Here is a 20,264-nt window from a genome sequence, read left to right as displayed (position 1 = left end):
TTGTGGTGTACAGGCTCCTCATTGTAGTGGCTTCTCTTGTTGTGGAGCATGGGCCCTAGGCACGTGGGCTTCAATAGTTGTGGCACATGGGCTCAGGAGTTGTGGCTCAAGGGCTCTAAAGCACAGGCTCAATAGTTGTGGCGCACGGGCTTAGCTGCTCCATGGCATGTGGAATCTTCCCAGGGCAGGACACGAACCCGTGTCCCCTGCATTGGCAGGCGGATTCTTTACCACTGCGCCACCTAGGAAGTCCGCAATTTTTTTTTATATATGACACCAAAAGCACAACCAACAAAAGGAGATAAAAATTCAACATCAAATGTTATAATTTTTAAAATGGAAGGACAACCCACAGAAGGGGAGAGAATATTTACAAATAATATATCTGATAAGGGACTGGCATCCAGAATATATAAAGAACTCTTACAACTTCATAATAAAGGCAGCCCAATTTAAAAATGGGCAAAGGATGTGAAGACATTTCTTCAAGCCAAATATATAAAATGGCTAATAAACACAAGAAAATATGCTCAATATCATAAGTCCTCAGTGAAATGGAAATCAAAACCACAATGAGAAACCACTTCATACCCACCAGGATGCCCATAGTCAGAAAGATGAGTAATACCAAGCCTCTGTGAGAAACTGGACCATCGTACATTGTTGCCGATGTGTAAAATGGTGCAACTGCTCTGGAAAACAGTTCTACAAAGTGTTAAACAAAGTTACCATGTGACCCAGCAATTCCACTCCTAGTTATGTTCCCAAACCCCCACACAAAAACTTATACATGAATGCTCATAGCAGCATGATTCATAATAACCAAAAAGTGGGAACAATCATTGGCAGATGAATGGATAGACAACACTCAGCGTACTTACACGATGGGGTACTATTCAGCAATAAAAAGCAAAATACTGATACATGTTACACGATGAATCTTTTATTTTTTAATTTTATTTGGCTGCATTGGGTCTTCTTTGCGGTGCACGGGCTTTTCATTGCCGAGGCTTCTCTCGTTGCAGAGCATGGGCTCTAGGCACATGGGCTTCAGTAGTTACAGCACATGGGCTCAGTAGTTGTGGTGCACGGGCTTAGTTGCTCCGCGGCATGTGGGATCTTCCCGGACACGGACTTGAAACTGTGTCCCCTGTATTGGCACTTTACCACTGTGCCACCAGGGGAGCCCGCAAGATGAATCTTGAAAATATTATGCTGAGTGGCGGAGAGGCACAGAAGATCATATATTGCATGATTCTATTTACATCCAGTATCCAAAATAGGCCAATCTATAGATGCAGAAACAGGTGAGTGGTGAGCTCTGGCTGGTTGTGAGCAGGAATGGGGAGTGACTGCTAAACGGATATAGAGTTTCTTTTTGTGAAGATGAAAACCTTCTAAAATTAGGTTGTGGTGATCCTTGTCCAATTCTAGGAATATGCAAAAACCACTGAATTCTACACTTTAAATGGATGAATTTTATGATATGTGAATTTCATCTCAATAAAGATAGCAAATTTAACCTGTTTTAACCTATTACATTAATTGGGCTCTTGCCATATGTCAGGATCTCTTCTGGGAATCGAATGTGAATTATTTCAATTAATCCTTAAAATATCTGTGTCATAGAGGTACTATTATTATATCCACTTTATAGGTACATAAACTGAGGCTCAGATAAGTTAAATAAATTATCCACGGTCATAGCAAATAAATATCAGAGCCATCACTTGAACCCAAAGCCCATCTGGCTCCAGAGCCTGAGAGCTACCACAGTCCTAGGGCTTCCTCTCTGTTCAGTAGTCAGTTTTCAAGGGTTTACAGGTATAGGGCTTGGGGGCCAGACACAAAGATGAAAGCCCTGGTGCCTGCCCACAAGAAGCTCACCGGCTGGGAGGAGGCAGACATAATTACAGGAAATGGTTAGGATGTGCTGTATGAAGTGTGGCATGATGAAGATGGGCACACCGTGTGCTGCTCTGGGGACACGAGGTAACCGCCACCCTCTGCTCCTCGCTCTTGGATGTGTGGATGTGTAACGGCACCGCCAAGAGCTTGGGACGGCCACCCCAAACCTCTTCCTCCCCCCTTTATTGTCAACCCACCTCATCCACCCCACCACCCCGACAAGCTCCCCGGGAGGAACTCTAGATGCTCCCCCTACCCCACCCACATCAACCCCCAGTCAGCTCTACCTGTGATTCTTCCCAGCTGTATTTTGAGCCTGTTCACTGCACCACCCTAGGCGCCGGGCCCCACCCTACTGCAGCCACCGTCACTTGTCACCGGGACCGTGGCGTGGGCCTCCTCACCCGTCTCCCTGCTCCTACTCTGTCTCCCACAAGACACTCTGCACACACCCACTGAGGAGTTCACAGCGTGAGTGGGCACAGGCCTAGAGCCCCAGAGGTGTGAAGAGTGGGAATGAGGAGGCAGGGTTAAAGAGAGGTGATATGAACAGCGTGCGCCCCCGGTATGTGTGGAGGACACGTGTTTGGACATACTGGCGTGGGCTGGAAGGCATGAGGTGCCTGTGTATTTAGGACATGTTTCCTGTGACTGTGAACACACAGCATGTGACATTCCCCGGGAAGGCAGAGCTTCAGCCTGCTGTTTGATCACCCCTGACTAAAACCCCATTCTCACTGCTGTGGATCGTAGCAGATAAAGAGTGCGCCACGTGGTGTTCGAGAGAGGAACTGAACAGAAATATATCAAGGCCACTGGTCCCAAAGGGCCCTAAGGCCCCAGCTGATGGAGGCATCCATACAGACAGCAACCAAGAAGGCACAAAGGTGAAGGGGTCCCTACGTAGGACATCGAGAGATGGCTCAGGGAACTGGGGGTGCCGAGGGGAAACGACATTCTGTAGGGAGAAATGTGCCCGGCTTTTGTCCCCAGCTCCTGGGAGGACGCCTCTAAATCCTTGGAATGATAGGAGTGACTCTGTTGCTCACGATGGGCCCTGGCAGTTTGTGTAACCCCTGGGGAGTGTCAGGGTGGAGGCCACATCAATAGACCAACCATGTGATTAGAGGGTTTGGGCTCTGAGATGGAAAGGGGAGTGGGGTTGAGTTCAATTACTGGTGGCCAGTGATGGAACCAACCATGCCTACACGACGAAACCCCAATAAAAACTCCAGGCACCGAAGCTACGTGACCTTTGTGGTGGGCAACACACATCCATGTGCTGGGGGCAGTGGGGGGGGCCAGGGTGTGCCCTGACTCCCCACGCAGAGGCCACGGCAGCTTCACATCTGGGACCCTCCCAGACCTCGCCCCGTGAGTCTCTTCTTCGGGCTTGTCCTGATTCATATCCTTCTATTGCTGTAATAAGACTGTAATAGTAAGTAGAGCACTTTCCTGAGTTCCGGGAATCGTGCTAGAGGATTATCGAGCCTGAGGAGGTAGCGGGAACTCCTGAATGTGTGGCTATTCGGTGATGGGGTGGAGGACATGCTACCCCAAGTCTGGCACCTTGAATATTTTAAGGTGAAGAAGTCTGAGAAAACAGCAGAAGCAGGAAACTCACTTTGACCTCCTCCTCCCCCTGCCCTTCTTCCCTGAAACGGGTCATAAACCCTCATGTGAGAGGTGCCCTCCCCATACCTGGAGGAAAGGAGCGTCCCCATCTCCCACGACGAAGAGTCGCCAACCAGAATCCTAACAAACAGGGCTTGCTAAACCTCCTCCAGTTACTACAACTACCTCTTCCCCCTTAACCCATCGTATTCCTCCCTGACAGGCCGCTCTTCATGAAAACGAGCATGAAAATACACAGGTCTTTTTCTGGGTCTGTTTCTCTGGGTCTTCACTTCTTTATGAAAACTCATGCCACGTGAAACTTATACCAAATACATGTGTGTGCTATTCTCCTGTTAATCTGTCAGTTCAATTTTTAGACCCAGTCAGGGACCCTAAGAGGGCTCTGGAGAGCTCATTCCTCCCCTTCACTGCTCAGAAGTGTGGGTGGCCTGGGAAGCCCCGAGCTTGCAGCTGGCGTCTGGAGGAGTCTTGCGCAGGACTGTGCCCTTCACCTGTGGAGTCTGGCCTCCCTCCAGGTAGGTGGTGTGGGAAGTACACCGCACTGTCCGCCCCACCAGGCAGGGGAAGAGGTGTGTCTGCACCCACAAGGTGTGCCCTGCACCAGCACAGACAGAAGACCGTGTCTGCCTACCCTACTGGGCGCTCTGGCTAAAAGCAGCCCAGAGTGCCAAGGGCAGCAGATTGAGAAAACACGGGGGTGTGTTTTGTGGTATTTTGTTGTAGTTACAACAGCCCTCCATTGCCTGGAGCCCAGGGGCCCGGGATGGTCTCAGCACACCCTGAGCTTGGTTTCTGTGGGAACAGATTGCCTATGACCCTACCTCTAACCCGCTCTGCCCCTCTACCTTCCGGATGTATCCCCTCCTGGCTGAAGGGTGGGGAGGGTGACACAGGTGCCCAGGAAGAGGTAGGAGGAAGGAAGTGCATGGTCAGAGGTTTTGGAGGGAAACAGAGCAGACCTGGTGACTAACCGGACTTGCAGACAGGTGTGTGAGAGGAGTTGAGGATGATTCCCAGGACAATGGTGATACCATTTCACTACGGCAGGAGCAGGAGAGGAGGAACAGGTCTGCAGAGAGAAGATGAGCAGTGTGGGCACAATTTGGGAGGCCGGTAGGGAATCCCAAGGGGTGGTGACCACGGGCAGATGGATATAAAGATCAGGAGCTCGCAGGGAACTTCTCGGCAGTCCAGTTGTCAGGACACGGTGCTTTCGCTGCTGAGACCCAGGTTCAATCCCTCGCTGGGGAAATAAGATCCCGCAAGTCACATGGCGTGACCAAAAAAAAAAGAGAGAGAGAGAGACAAAGATCAGGAGCTCATGGGAGAGACCAAGATGAGAGAGAGATTTACCAGGCACCAGCATACAGGCAGGGGTCTCCAAAGTTGACCCAGCCCTGCTGCCAGGTCCCGTGGGTGAGAAGCAGGATGCACGGACGGAGCACTGAGGCCGGAGCCCTTCACGGAACCTGGAAGGAAATCAAGTGAGGAGATGCAAGAGGAGTTCACGCAATCGAAGGGAACGAGGAGCCAGAGCAGAAATACGGGTTCTAAACTTAAAGACAAGGTGTGGTGTGAGGATTGAGGAAAGTGCTTTGCCGCCTCAGGCAGGGGGTGCCCAGCCTGGAAAAAACCTACCTGGTGACCAGCAGCCCAGTCACCAGGTAGGTTTCTCTTCCTGCAGCAAAGAGTGCTGGGGTGAGTCTGCCCTGTGAGCCCCTAAGCAAAGCAAGTGGCTCTTCCCAGAGGTTCACAGCGGGCATTAAAAACAAAAGCCCAGATGGGCAAGGGACACTGTATTTCATTATAAACCTTTCAGCTCTTGATTTAAAAAAAAAATCCTGTGCATACAGAAATTTAATAAAAAGAATGAAAAACTATTTTCTTATTATTTGATTTAATACTAAATCCAATCTTTTCACTGGCTCTAGTCAATATTTCATTTTAGGCATGTTCCAGCCTTCCTTGTGTGTAACCCACCTTCCCAGGCTGCACTGACCTGCAGTAAAAGTTCTCTTAGATTATCCTTGGTGATTACAGATAGCTGCTATACCTGGCAAGACGAAGAAGCACAGAAAGGAAAAGGAAGAGCACCGTCACTCCTTGCCCTGTTGTACCAGCCCAGCAGTCAGGGATGTCCGGAGCAGACTCCTGCAGGCTGGTGCTGTCCCACCTATTCCAGCCGACACCTGCAGCCCAGGAGGCCCTGCATCCAGACTGCGGCCTGCCGGCTACTGCCTGGTCCTTTTGGGGGCAGTTCCCAGGTATCTGGGGTTTCTCCAAACATTCATAAAACCAGGAGTTCTCTTCAATTTCCTCTCCAATTCAAAGTCAATTATCAGTATTTTCTAAGAATCACATTCTTGTACCTTTATCTCAAGCACGGTTTACTAGAAATAGAAACAGAAGCCAACATTTTTAGGCCTTGTGGAAACAAATGCAGGTATCTCAACTGTGCTTCTACAGTTAAATCCATCGTGCATGGGAACAGGTGTCATGGAAACAGGAAAGTGAGTTTTTTGAAAGTTGTGTTATCAACACAGAGAGAGCACCTCACGACTGCTCTTGGGGCTTCTCCCCAACTGTGCTGTCACTCCGCGTTTTCTCAGCTCAGCCAAAGTAACATGAGGTGTATTTGTTTGCAAGATTGTACTGTTGCAAGAAACAAGATGGGAGCGAGCTGGACAACTGAGCGGGGCGGCCGAGATAACTTCCTCCCACCTGGTGCTCAGCTCAGCATCTCCCTCCTGAAACCCAAGGAGAGGCTTGCTTCCAAAAAAAAGAAGATTCAAAAAACAGGCAGCCCCCTTACAACCACACATTTACAGATTAACAGACAGGTGCTACACGGAGCTAAAACGACAATCACTGATGCAGAACTTTCAAGATGGCACCTTTCCCTAAACTTCTACACCATTCTTTAAACAGATTGCAAACAGGCAGCCTGCAGACCAAATCCAACCTGCAGATATGATCTGCTTGCCTATCCAAGCTAACTGATTCTGATTTACTTAGCAATACACTGGGAGATTTCACATAAATACCTGGGTTTCCTGACTCTCTGGAAAAAAGTTAGAAAATCTGTTCCCACAGAGCAGCACTCAGCTGGAGCTATCAACTGCCCTCTTTAGACGTGCAGATGCTCCCCTCCATGGCCTTACACCCTGCCTGCTCCACTCATTTTTGTTACCTGCCCGCCGTTTACATCTGCTTTCCTTGCTGACCGAACACCCCTTCACCGGCTCCACAGTCACCAGCACAGGAAGGCTCCCGGGCTGAGGCTGCAGAGAATCCTTGTGGTCTATGACCGGTGGCTATAGCATCTGGGACTGAGCAAATAAAGCAGAGAGGCTTCGCTGATAGATCCTGCAGCCACATGAGGACAGCAGAGGCTGCTTCCGAATTTTTCTCTGCGCTAGACAACCATTGTGTTCTCTCCGACCACAGGAACCTTCCCGACAGATTAAGAGCTTTATTGTTGGGTAAAAACAGTTCCTGATCACAGATTCCATGCTTTCGTTCTCCTAGTCCTGGGTTCTCTTCCACTCTGAGGAAGGGAGACTGCCCGCTGGCTTTTCCAGAGCGTGGCCAAAGTGCTGGAAAACAGATGCTAGTATCTAGTAAAAGCCCCGAAGCAGCTGTTTCTCTAACTCATCATGCCTGGCTCTTCTGGAGTCTGTCCCAAGGGAGAAGTTAGCAGAATCCCTTAAACAAAGCGAAGAATTCAGGGCAAACTGTCTGACTGTCCTCACTGTGCTCCCGGATGTGCAGCTTCCACGTCCCCATCTTGACCCCGACTCGGCATCTTTAAGCCCAGACGGCGCAGGGAATGGACAAAGTAGCGAGGAGGCTTGCAGACCAGGTTGAGTTCCTCCTTCCCGGGCTGCAGGGCAGGCAGGATCAGCTGGCAGGCATGCAGGTGAAGGGGGATGTGGCGGGCCTTGGACTGTGGCAGCCCCAGCTTCTTCAGGATACCAGCAGGTAGCTTCTGAACAAGGGAAAGAGCCTGTGAGAGTGAGGCCAACGGCTCCTCCTTGACCGGCGTGTGGGGGCAGAAGACCCTCACACACAGGGCCCCACCGCCAACCCTCAGGAGACATAGTGATGGACACCCGCTTCTAGGAAGGGTTCAGAACCCACGTTAGGAGAAAACCCACCACGCCAGGGAAGCTCTCCATGGCCAACTCTCTGGCTTTCCAAGAGAATGGGCTATAATGGCGAAAAACAAAACAGTTTCCACCAAGGCTCTGTAGCAGCAGCATGAAAGGCTGCCCTGAGCCTTCAGAAAGTCTCCTAACAGCTACAGGATTTCTCCATAAGCTGGATGACTAGCATGGTACCGTGAAGACACCATGAAGACAACCAAGACGTCTTTGCTGTGACTCATGTCAGGGACTGAACAAGGGGAAAGCATAAGTTCTCCCCCTTATTCTGCTGCATATTACCTGGGGGGCCAGCCTGTTCCAGTCTGAGTACTTGTGATCACCAAGGATTGGGCAATCCAATCCAAAAGACAGGTGAACTCGAAGCTGATGTTTTATTCCTTTAAAAAAAAAAGAGGGAGGAAACTGATGAGTAGCTATAGAAATAATACCGCTCGCAGCATCTGCTTCTAATCATGTTAAATCAAAGCACAGTAAAACTGGCAAAACCTCAACTACAATAAAGTATAAAGAATAATACAACAAATTATAAGCTATTAGGAGATAAACCCTATAAATACTGTTAAGCCTCTAAGTACCCCTCCCCAGCACAGTTCCCTTTTCACCACAGATAACCACTGCTATGAACTTGGTGTCTATCATTGCCACGCTTTTTTTTTTTTTTAATAATCTTATTGTATAACACTAAACAGTTTTGCTTTGTACATTTATTTTTTTATTGTGGCAAAATATACATAAAATTCACCATTTTAATCCTTTTTTAAGGGTACAGTTCAGTGGCATTAAGTATGTTCACCTTGTTGTGCAACCACCACCACAGTCCATCTCCACAACTTTTTCATTGCCCCAAACTGAAACTCTCTACCCGGTAAATGATAACTCTCCACCCCCTCCTCTCCAGATTCTAGTAACCACTACCCTACTCTCTGTTTCTATGAATGTGACTACTCTAGGTATCTCATATAAATGGAATCAAATGATATGTGTCCTTTTGTGTTTGGCTTATTTCATTTAGCATAATGTCTTTAAGGTTTATCCATGCTGCAGTACGTGTTAGCACTGCCTTCCTTTCTAAGGCTGAATACGATTCCACTGCATGAAGTACCACCTTCTGTTTTTCCATTCATCTGTTGATGGATATTTGGGTTTTCACCTTTTGACTACTATAAATAGTGCTGTTGTGAACACGGGTGTACAAATGTCTTTTCAAATCCCTGTTTTAAATTCCTTTGCATTTATACAGGGAGCAGAATTGCTGGATCATATGGTAATTCTATGCTTAATATTGCTGAGGAACCAATTTGCAAATTTTTAAATAAAGGGAAACAAACTGTTGATATCCTTCTGTTACCTACTGTTTTTAACAACCATCCCTATGGGAGCTCCCAGCTCAGATCAGCGCCGGAAGCACACTCTGGTGCAATCCCAGTACCCCCACAATACCAGCTGCTCAGAGGAAGGGCGGAGCCCAGCACAAGGCCCTGGGTGAGGCTGAGGAGCACTGGGGCTCTGCCACCCACTGCAGAACAGTGGCGCCCTCACCGGTAACAGGCTGGAGCTCCAAGAGGGCAGAGGAGAGGGTGCTGCTCAGCACCTGGTACTGAGTCACAGCCAGGTGCGCGTTCCGGCTGGTCCGTACTCTCACCATCTTCTCGCCATCCATGCGGTAGCTCGGGGACAGTGTCATCTGGAGCCAAAGAAATCAAGACGTGACGTCGAAGGAAGAGCAGAAAACCCGTCCCTCTGGAGGCGCTCACCCACCTTGTGGTGTTGCTGCTGGCCTCGCACCTCCTTCTGGACGATGGGGATGTCCACGACTCCCCCTGCGGGCACCGGGACGCGCACAGTGATGGCCCTGGGGGGACACACAGACCCTTGCTTAAGCCACAAAGGTGAGGGAAGCGCTCCTTGGACTGGCTACTTAGAGGTTTTAACACTGGACCTTCTGCACAACTGCGGTCAGTTCTTAAGATCAGAGGGTACCAAATAATCTCTTGGTATACCGCTTAGTCTGAGAGCTTGACACTATCCTTGCAAACCTATCTTTTTTACTACTAAAGTAATACATGCTGATTGTAGAGTATTTGGGGAAAAAAACAGAAAAAGAAACAAACAAATTTACATTAATAACATGGTCTTTCATCCAGCCTTTAAAAATGAGTATGTATAGTTTTATTTTTTTATTTTTTATTTTTTTTAATAACTATTTATTTACTTATTGGCTGGTTGGGTCTTCATAGCTGCACACGGGCTTTCTCTACTTGCAGCAAGCAGGGGCTACACTTCATTGTGATGTGCGGCTCCTCATTGTGGTGGCTTCTCTTGTTGCGGAGCACAGGCTCTAGGCACTCAGGCTTCAGTAGTTGCGGCACATGGGCTCAACAGTTGTGGCTCATGGGCTCTAGAGCTCAGGCTCAATAGTTGTGGTGCATGGGCTTAGCTGCTCCACGGCATGTGGGATCTTCCCGGGGCAGGGATTGAACTTGTGTCCCCTGCATCAGCAGGCAGATTCTTAACCACTGCGCCACCTAGGAAGTCCCATGTATAGTTTTTATTTTAAACTAGGGTAATAAACTTTTGTATCCTGTTTTTCTTTTTTTTTTCCTTTGGCCACATTGTGTGGCATGCAGGACTTCAATTCTCTGACCACCAGGGATAGAACCCATACCCCCTGTAGTGGAAGCATGAAGTCTTAACCACTGGACCGCCAGGGAAGTCCCTGTTTTTCTTTTTTAAATGATAAAAAACTGTAAGTTTGAGTTGCATATGAAATGAATGAATTGAATGAAAAATTCACAGGACCGCTCCTGCCCTATTTGCCAGGTAGATGAAACAGGGAGGAAGTCACAGGAACCCCAAGCACAGCTCAGTAACTCACTCCAAATCCCTCTTGTTGGAGGTCTCCCTTCATCACACCACAGACAGGTAGAAGACTCTTTAATCTGTCCTTACGTTTATGTCCCTTCCAGGTCAATCAGCTCTCCTAGGTACTTGGTGGCCAACACAGAAACTGGCCCAGGAGTCAACAGCCCACTCAGATATAAGATTTCACACCCTGGATGCCCCACTGCAGGCTGGTAGCAGTTTAGGCTGCTAGCTGATACATTTTATCATACTAACACTGACTTGTATCATACTAACACTGAGTTGTAACTACTAGATGACCCTTCCTAATGACTTAACACTACTGCTCCAACACCTTCAGTCAGTAAATATTCACTGACTGTAAGTAGACACTGACTTAGGTAGGTACCAGTTCTATGTGGATGAACAAGACAAAAATCCCTGCTCTCAAGGAATCCCAAATCTAGTAAGAAGACTCAGACAACTAACTAGAATGTAACAAATTGCTGTCATACTAAGTCAGCAAGTGCTCATCAGCTGTCTGCCATGTTCTACTTCTAACTTCTATTTCCTGCACCTGGCATTTAAGACCATCATTAACTAGGTTCCTGCCAAACTTTCCAGCACTATCTGCCACCACCCCTTCCTCCACCCCAGACTGCATGCCTTCCTCCTTCATGTACACTGTTCCCACAATCTAGAGCACACTTCTCCATCTCATCTATCAAATTCTTCATTCATCAAGACCCAATTAACCAGGATGTCCCTGGTGTTGCAGCAGTTAAGAATCCAGTTAAGAATCTCAGGCATAGGGCTTCCCTGGTGGCGCAGTGGTTAAGAACCTGCCTGCCAATGCAGGGGACATGGGTTCATTCCCTGGGTTGGGAAGATCTTACATGGCGCAGAGCAACTAGGCCTGTGCGCCACAACTACTGAGCCTGTGCTCTAGAGCCCAAGAGCCACAACTATTGAACCCGTGTGTCACAACTACTGAAGCCCTCGAGCCTAGAGCCCATGTTCCGCAACAAGAGAAGCCACCACAATGAGAAGCCCTAGCACTGCAGTGAAGAGTAGCCCCAGCTCACCACAACTAGAGAAAGCCTGTGTGCAGCAACAAAGACCCAACGCAGCCAATAAATAAGTAAATAAATAAATAACTTTATTAAAAAAAAAAAAGACCAAATTAACTGACTTCAAATCTTTCACAAAGCCTGATACTTAGAGACGTTCAATAATTTGCCTAAGGTCCCACGCTGGTAAGTGACACAGGTAAGAGTTGAACACAGATCTTGTTGAGCTCTTGGCTACCATGCTAAGCTTCCTCCATTACCTGTAATCTCATTATGGTGACTTTTAAACTTGATCCTACATCAGAGTCATTTGTGGTGCTTTTAAAAAATATAAATGCCCAATCCCCACACCCACAAGACTTATGAATCAGAACCTCTGTGGGTGGGTCTCAAGCATATAGATTTTTTAAAGGCTCCCAAGACTACAAAGTAGCTGCAAAATCTGTAATACGAAAAGGACTAACATCCAAAACAGAAAAACAATACTCACAAATCAAATAGAGAATAATAAACAACCTAATAGAAAATAGGCAAAAGAAAACAGTCTGTTCACAGAAAGGAAAACTCATACAGCCAATAAACACACACAAAAAAACAGTCAACATCACTAGTACACAGGGAAACAGAAAATATCAATTTTTTTTTTACCCATCAGAGGGGCAAACCTTCTAAAAATGCATTGGTCAGGCATAAGGGGAGGTGGGTATTCACCACTTCCAGCCAGAGTAAAAACTGACATAATCACTTTGGAGAGCAATTTGGGTAGCAACCATTCAAATTTTAAATGTGTGTACCCTTCAACCCAGCAACTCCATTTCCGGGAATTTGTCCTAAGGAGATACTCACATATTCTTAGCGATAGGGTCTGAAAAATGAGAAAGTACCTAAACGCCCATTAATAAGGAAATTATGATATCCATACAACAAATACGCACAACAGAGTCATTAAAAAGGAGATAGCTCTAAATGTACAACACAAAATGCTCTCCAAGATATACTGCCCAAGTGAAATAAGCAGGATGCAAAGCAGTGTAAACATGCTGCCATACAATAATATGCTTATACATGCTCCGTATAACTCTGGAAATTTATGTAAGACACTAATGACAGTGATTGCTTCTAGAGAAGGAAATTGAGTAGATGCGAATGGGAATAGGTTTCATTTTTGCTCACGAATTTTTCTTCTATTAAAAAAACTGACGTAAATCTATATGCACTGACATGGAAAGAGCCCCAAGATGAATAGCTAAGTGGAAAAAGAAAGTAGAATGTACATTGTAAAATGTGATATATACACTCACACATGTACATAGATATACACAGGGATACATACACAGTGTATATACCAGACATGTATGTAAGGAGGTTGAGTAAGCACCAGAGGAATAAAAACCAAACTACCCCAAGGGAAGGAACTAGAATAACAGAATGAGTGGATTCTCCAGGAGTTTTTTGCTTTATCTTTGTCTGACATTTTACTACAGGAATGAAATCGTGTATTACTTGTATAATTAATTTTTAATAATTTTTATGTACAGCCATAATTAGGCACCACTAAGCTATCAGATTCTAAAATTCTAAGCACTAAACCTGTTTCCTATATTTTTTATATGCCCAGAGGTCCTAGTACAGTGCCTTCTATTACTAGGAGATGAAAAGGATGCTTTCATTTCCACCATCTCGACTGCTATTGATGGGCTTCATACCAGTACTTCTTTGTCACCTGACGGGTTCTAAACAACTCTTGGACTTGATGTGCCACTTCTTTTTCCCACGCCAACACCATTACGCCTGTAGTTTCCTTGTCTAGCCGATGGCACAGATGCAGGGGCTCTGCCTTGTGGCCATGAAGCACCTTCGCCAGGACAGGCAGTACATCACTGATGCAGAGCCGGACCCCAGGGCCACCTAAGAAGGAAAAAGCCAAAGGTTTAAGTGGCCAGGAAAAGATCCCACCAAAGACCCCACCTCTACTTGGGAAAATAGACCTTAGTGGATTAACAGTAAATGCTTTCTAAAACCTTACTACTGAATTATGGTCTAGGGAACAGTAACATATCGGTCTGCTCAGGGAGCTTGCTAAAAAGGAATCTCAGGCCCCCAACCCAGATTATACACCAAAATCTGCACTTTAATAAAATGCCCGTGACTCGTATGAATATTGTAGTATAAGCAGCACCGTCCTTGAGCATGTGGCTTTCTCCTCAGACATATATATGTGTGTATATATATATATATATATACATTTTAACCCAGTGATGTACTTATACTAAAAAAAAAGTGAGAGTAGCATAGACATAGATACACTACCAAATGTAAAATAGATAGCTAGTGGGAAGTTGCTGTATAACAAAGGGAGGTCAACTCGATGATGGGTGATGCCTTAGAGGGCCAGGACAGCGAGGGCAGGAGGGAGTCACGGGAGGGAGGGGATATGGGGATATATGTATAAATACAGCTGATTGACTTTGGTGTACCTCAAAAACTGGTACAAGAGTATAAAGCAATTATATTCCAATAAAGAGCTTAAAAAAATTAGTAACCAAAATGAGGAAGTCTGATATTTCACTATATAAACAAAGGCTTGAGAATTGGCCAAGTAAACCCTAGTGAGAAATGCAAGACAACAAGGCCCTCCTGAGGCATTACAGAAGAGCTGAGAGGATGGGCTTTGGGGCGAAACCTTCCTGGATTCCACTCTATGTACCCTCCTTACTAGCCATTGACCTTGGACAGATTACTTACTTTACCCAACTTTCAGTTTTCTCATCTATAAAATGTAAATATCTGGATAATAATTATCTCTCAAGGAATGAAAAGGCAAGATGCTCTTGGTGGGGGGGGGAATGAATTGGGAGATTAGGATTGCCATATATAAATTACTAATAAGAAAAAGAATCAAATTGTACACTTTAAATATATGCGGTTTATTGTATGCCAATTCTATCTCAATAAAAGTTCTTAAAGAAAAAAAAAGATGCTATTGGGGGGATCAAGAGAGCAAAAAAACACACAAAGCACTTGGCAATGTCTGATTTAACTCCCTGTTTTCATGCACAACCTTCTCCATACCTTCCCCCAAAGCATTCGTTCTTTTAGCTAAAATATACCCTCTCCCCCCCCCCAGAAAAACCTTTTCCACAAATGCGTTTTTTCTATCAGTCTTTTCTGACTCATTCCAGCTGTCTCTGACAACTGCATTTAACATTTATTCAAAACATTATGGTGTCCATTAAGTTCTAGGCACCCTGGGGTATTGTTAGGTATATGCCAACACACATTATGTCCTCTTTCCCAATTCTGATGGAAACTAATCTGAAGTTAAGAACCACACAGCTTTTGTCCTTCTCTATAGCAATCCCAGGTGAAGGTCTGCATACAGCAAATCCCATAAATCACAGCTGGCTGCCAGATGGTTGGAAGGTGGGGACTGTCTTATTTACCTGCGTCCTCACTGGTGCCTTACATAGGACAGGACTCCACAAAAGTTTAATTACTCTCAAAGCAAGGCTTCAGAGAGCCCCATGAGTAATGTCAGAGTTGCCCCTACTTGCAGCAGAAAGCAGCAGCGGCCCCCCTCGCTTTCCCACGTGCTCCTTACCATGCACAGGGAGACCGTAGGGCTTATTGATGACCACAAGGTCCTTGTCCTGGTGGACAATTCCTCGGCTCAGCGCCTTAGCAAGCACGTTGGGGTGGACGCGCTGCAGCTGCCCTGTGAACCGCACTAGCTCTTGCACTCTCCGCTGAACAGGGTTTGTGGGCACCTACGGGGAGAGGAGAGACGAGACATGTATGGTGGGGAGGGCTTTCAGTAAGTCTGGGTGAGAATTTGGGAAGGGAATGCCTGTATTGTTGCATTAGACTCGCGCCCTCCCCGAAGAACTTGAGAGCAGGAGTGCCTGTCTGTCTCACCTGTACCCACGTAGTGCTTAGGGCCGGGGTCTGCAGGAGCCAAAAACCCAGCCCACAGGAAGATACCGCCCCCTACTGGCCTCTCCCCTCCGCCTTCTCGCCACTCTCCCACCACAGGCGCTTGACATTTACTTGACAGGTGTCAGAAGACCCTCCTACCTCTCTCCCCGCCTGCCAATGAGCGCACTGCCTTTTGGGACATGTGGTCCTCTGGACTCACCCGCTCCTTCGTCTTTTGTTCCTGTTTCTGGGATCGGAGCCTCTCGGCTAATCGCTGGGCACCTAGGGGCCGAGAAGCAGCAGCAGCAGAACAAAGCGGCTTTGAGATGGGAGTGAAGAGACTCCCCAGGTGCTGCCGGGAACCCCGGACCCAGAGGGCGGGCACACTACAGACGGGCGCCGCCATCTTGCCGAGAAGGGAAGGGGCGAGCCAAGACCACGTGCAGAAGAGCGGCTAGAGGCAGGAGAGAGTGGGCGGGCCCTCTGGGTCACGTGGGGCGGGCGGGGCGGGGTCCGGGGCGAGTCACGTGGGGGCAGTCGGCGCATAAGTGCGGCTGCGCCGGCCGGTAGCTGCAGCTGGAGCGGTGGCGTTTGGAGGTGAATCGGTGAGTGTGTGGGGAAACCGGGTTGGGGCTGGGAAATGCAGGTTCCTCAATGCTTTAACGTTTCCGCGTCTTCAGGGCTTCCGTTCTCGGACATCCCTGTCTTGGGAAACCGTTTATTCTTTTGAGAGACGACCCCACTCAAATCCACCTCCCCGCCCCCGCGCCCCGTAGAATCGATGCCCCATAAACGCTCGCCCCAGAGCCGTCTGAGGTGCCCACCTCGTCCCTCTTGGCAACCACGTCCCGGATGCTCGGCCAGTCCCCCGAGGGACGCCTGGTGTCCCTGTTCCTTTCCATACCGCTCGACCTTCGAGATGCGGGATCTCTGAAGCCTCTCCACCCCTCACCTCCTGACTCCCAACCTCTTTGTTACGTGTCGTAACTAGTCCTCCTTCCCCAGGGGTGTTGGGGAGCCCTTTCGTTATCCAGGGACCCATCCCATATTTCCTTCCTAGCGAGCACCTTGAGTTTCTTCTGCCTTCTTCAAGAATTCATTTCGTGGAGTCTCCCCCACCCCCGCTTCCAAAGAAAAGGCAAAGTACAGAGCAGGAATCTTCCCTTCCCGTTTCCGCTTCCTTCATTTTCCCCATCCATGGTTTGTGACTGCTCCAGACCATCTCCTTCTCTGACAAGGTGCAGTGTTGGGACTCCCATGCCCAAAATGCCAGCGGCTTCACTAAGTCAAGACCCTGTGACTTCACTAAGGGGTGGCAGGGAAGAGGAACATCTGGTTGGGATGGTAATGTCAAAAGGACCTTGGGACAGACCTGCCGTTTGTTAAGAAGAAAGCTAATGCCAGCCCTGAAGAGATCCCAGAAAATTAATGGCTCTGTGCTGACGATAGAGGAAATAGTTTTTAAGACTGCTTAGAATGAAGGCTGCCTGAGGAGTTAGTGGAGTTAGGTTTGCGTCCTGCCCCCTAAAAGGGATTGGCAGAAGGGAGCCCTACTGAGCATGAAACAGGCTTGAACAGGTACGTGGAGCTAGCCAGTAGAAGACTTTAACTTGAGGAAGAGTTTGAATTAGATGTGATAGGTAGGGAGGACTCTTTGACGATTCTAGAGAGACTCCTTGAAAGTGAAATTCTGGCAGTGAATCTGGCAGTTGAATGCAGGACAGATTGGACAGGAGAGGGCTTTGATTAGCAGGGAAATCAGCTCGGGTGCTGCAACCTAGGTGGTCAGTAGTAAGGCTGTGCTTCTTCCTTCAGTGGTCTTTTTCCCTGCACTGTGCTGTCCTTTGAATTTGAATTGGTTTTGAGTTGTGCAGGTCAAGATGTACCATTGGCAGCTGCTGTTAAACTGTGAGTGCCTTAAGGACTCACTCTTTTATCCTCTCGTCTGGTACAGAGTAAACTCACAAATATCCCTTGGCTGGCTGAAGTGCACATAGGCATATGTTAGGTGTGTCTGAACATTTTAAATTGTCTAATTTCCGTCCAGTTTTGACCTAAAGAATGGAGGTAGGAGCACATGTGTTTGTAAAGAGAGGGAAAGAAGGCCTGTGTGTGTTTCTGTAATAAGAAAAGTGATCAGAGTATTAATGTGAAGAATTCCAAGGGAGATTGGGAAACAGCTTCTCTCTCTCCTGTTTTTTCCTCCTGCAGATTCACAGGAAAGAAACAGACCTGTACAAGTTGAGAATTACTGCCTTTTGCTGATAATGCCCCAGACCCTGCTTCTGGTTTCACTGGGCAGATGCACACACCACGTTACGTAGGCACGTGGAGCCTCCTTTCCAAGGACGCTGAAATTTGGATATCAGGACTTAAATTCATATCGTTATATTAATTAGAAGCCTGTTTTAGGTGTAAGACATTTATGGTTTTGTGTGGGGGCTGGGGAACCTATTGCTGCCTTAACCTGTCCTTAATGCGTTCGAGAAGTGACTGCTGTTCCTGCAGAATTGGCCTTCTGTGGCAGGAAACAAAATGAAGAACCCACTCAGATGTCATTGCCAGTGACACAGTTCTTGGGTTTCAGGTTAACCCAAGGCCCACTCTGTAGTGCCTAGGAATAAAAATACTGGTCCTTTTCTTTCTGGAGAAGGAACTTTTAGGTTTTTCTTGTTGAAGCTTTGTAAGAGAAATTTGAAGAATTTAGAGTTTTCGTTTGCTTGGTGTTACAGTACAGCTTTAGCCAATATGGGTACAGAAGTTTGTTTCCTTAATGTTTATCCTGTGAGTCTAGGCACTTGGTGATTTGAAATAGAGTTGCTCTCAGTACATAAGAATTTATGCAGACATATATATTGTCTTCTTCCTCTTCCTCATTCAGTTGATCCTGCTTTAAGTAGCTCATTTTTCCTCTTCTGCACCAATCTCATACTCTCTTTTTGGTTGGAGACGCTTCTTGTCTGGACTGTTTTCTCAGTACAAGGAGGGGAATTCTGTTAGTGGTGTGTTCATTCTTATAGAGTACAAACATGGCTTATTTACATAAATCTTGAGATATCATAATATCTGCCCCCTCCAAATAACCATATAAAGAAAAACTTGATAACTTGAGTTTAAGGATATTTTTTAGCCTGTGTGAGATCAACAAAGCCTCCTTTTTATTTCATAAATACAAACAGGGACTGACTAATAAAGGAACTTGTGTTTAAATATCACAAATTTAATTAGTGCCGTGAGGTTAAATTCTGGTTCCTTGAACAGCGATTTGCTAGTTGGAGATTAACCAGTGATTCAGTTTCCCTGAAGAGCAGGAAGTACTTGGATATTGTTTTATGGTTCTAGAGAGATTCAAAGAAGCAATTAGCAGGGGTTCTCTGGAGGTGCCCTGGAAAGTGCAGTTGTTGGCAGCCAGGAGATCTGGGGACTGGTCCCAGTTCAGCTGCTTGTGAACTTGAACAAGTAATTTGGGCTTCAGGTTTTTGTCTTTTAAAAGAAGATCCTTACCAGCTCTAAGCTTCTGTTCTATGAAGATTTTCCACTGACAGGTAATTACTTCTCTTTCTTAACAAGTGGAATTTATGTCAGACTTACCTTGAATACATTTAGCGTTGGCGCAGAGAACCAGGATTTTACTCCTGTCCCCACAATTTAACTTTATGCTGCTGAGCTAACATTTATGTTTGGAGGTTACTTCATTGAGTGCTGCTGGAATACACCTTCAGATTTCCTATGTGGGGTGTGGGAAGGAGTGCAGATAGAAAAAAAAATTAGAAAACAATAGTATTGACCTATAACATGTATGATAGTTCTTTCCATGCCAGCATTTCAAAGAGATTCCATTGTACTGTTGCCCCTTGTTATACTTTTATTCAGTTTTTGAGCAATGATCAGGGCAGGTCTAGCTTAAATCACTACTTCCCAAACTGTTTTCATATGATGACACATGTGGAAATCGTTGTTTTGTCATTGGGGAAAATGAGGCAACCCACAGAAGACAGCTAGCCTGAGAGCTGTGGCTGTCCCGTCCCCACCTGTCCATACACAGGCGAGGAGATCCTGTCCTGTGGCCCATGTGACCATTAGGAAGGTCAGCATTACACATTCAATGTCTTTGTCCCAAACTCTGCCTAACTATCAAGAGAAACTGGTTTTGTTTTTTTAACCAAAGCATTGTTACATATTATCCCTTGGAATGTAGCGCATTTTTACCTGACCCTATCTGTTTAATTTTTTTTTTTTACTTATTATTATGTAAGTTTCAGTTGTACAGCATTATAATTCAACATTGATATATACTACAAAGTGATCACTGCCACAAGTCTAGTTACTGTAATTTTTTTTTGTTAAGTCTGTTTCTCATCTGTTTTGCACTTATGTGCCTTTTATGCTCTTGGCTAGTTTATATTTAAAGACCATACTTGGCCTTAAAATGTGACCCTTTTAAAAGTGTATGAATGTTAATTAACTGATTAAGAGGTGGAAATGCTTTTGTCATGATGCTTTGACCTCATTAGATTATGGGCAGACTTGTTTTGCCTATTCTGAGAAGATAGAGAATTTCTTTAAGTAGCTTATTTTATGTTTTACATTATAAAAGTAATATAGAAAATGTGAAAATAAAAAAGTAGAGTGGGGGAAAATCATTCTGTTTCTGTTTTCCGAATACTGTTAATGTTATGGTTTTTCTTGTCTCAAACATTTACATGATAGAGAAAACTCTAATAAA

General features: G+C 46.3%; 2 protein-coding genes across 5 annotated transcripts in view; one reads left to right on the top strand and one right to left on the bottom strand.

Annotated features, from left to right (window-relative positions):
• Nucleotides 1–7,001: 7,001 nt before the first annotated feature.
• On the bottom strand, nt 7,002–16,013 carry RPUSD4 (RNA pseudouridine synthase D4). Its single transcript, XM_057695154.1, has 7 exons — nt 15,759–16,013; nt 15,225–15,390; nt 13,330–13,531; nt 9,471–9,564; nt 9,252–9,396; nt 7,992–8,089; nt 7,002–7,534 (listed from the first exon to the last, which is right to left on the bottom strand). Exons 1-7 carry the CDS (start codon nt 15,942–15,944, stop codon nt 7,295–7,297), a joined length of 1,131 nt encoding a protein of 376 aa, XP_057551137.1. The 5' UTR covers nt 15,945–16,013; the 3' UTR covers nt 7,002–7,294.
• A 66-nt stretch (nt 16,014–16,079) lies between these two features.
• FAM118B (family with sequence similarity 118 member B) overlaps nt 16,080–20,264 on the top strand; it is a 46,599-nt gene continuing 42,414 nt past the window's right edge. Inside the window, exon 1 of one of the 4 annotated variants that reach the window (XM_057695413.1) lies at nt 16,080–16,143. The gene's annotated coding sequence lies outside the window, so the exon portion shown is untranslated. Of the gene's footprint in view, nt 16,144–17,749; nt 17,863–20,264 lie in introns of those variants that run through there. The other 3 variants (XM_057695416.1, XM_057695418.1, XM_057695419.1) reach the window with 3 other exon arrangements.

The sequence above is a fragment of the Hippopotamus amphibius genome, chromosome 9 (genome assembly GCF_030028045.1).
Source record: "Hippopotamus amphibius kiboko isolate mHipAmp2 chromosome 9, mHipAmp2.hap2, whole genome shotgun sequence".
NCBI lineage: Eukaryota > Metazoa > Chordata > Mammalia > Artiodactyla > Hippopotamidae > Hippopotamus > Hippopotamus amphibius.
The sequence above is the reverse complement of the archived record's forward strand: the minus strand, read 5'-3'. Positions and strand labels throughout refer to the sequence as shown.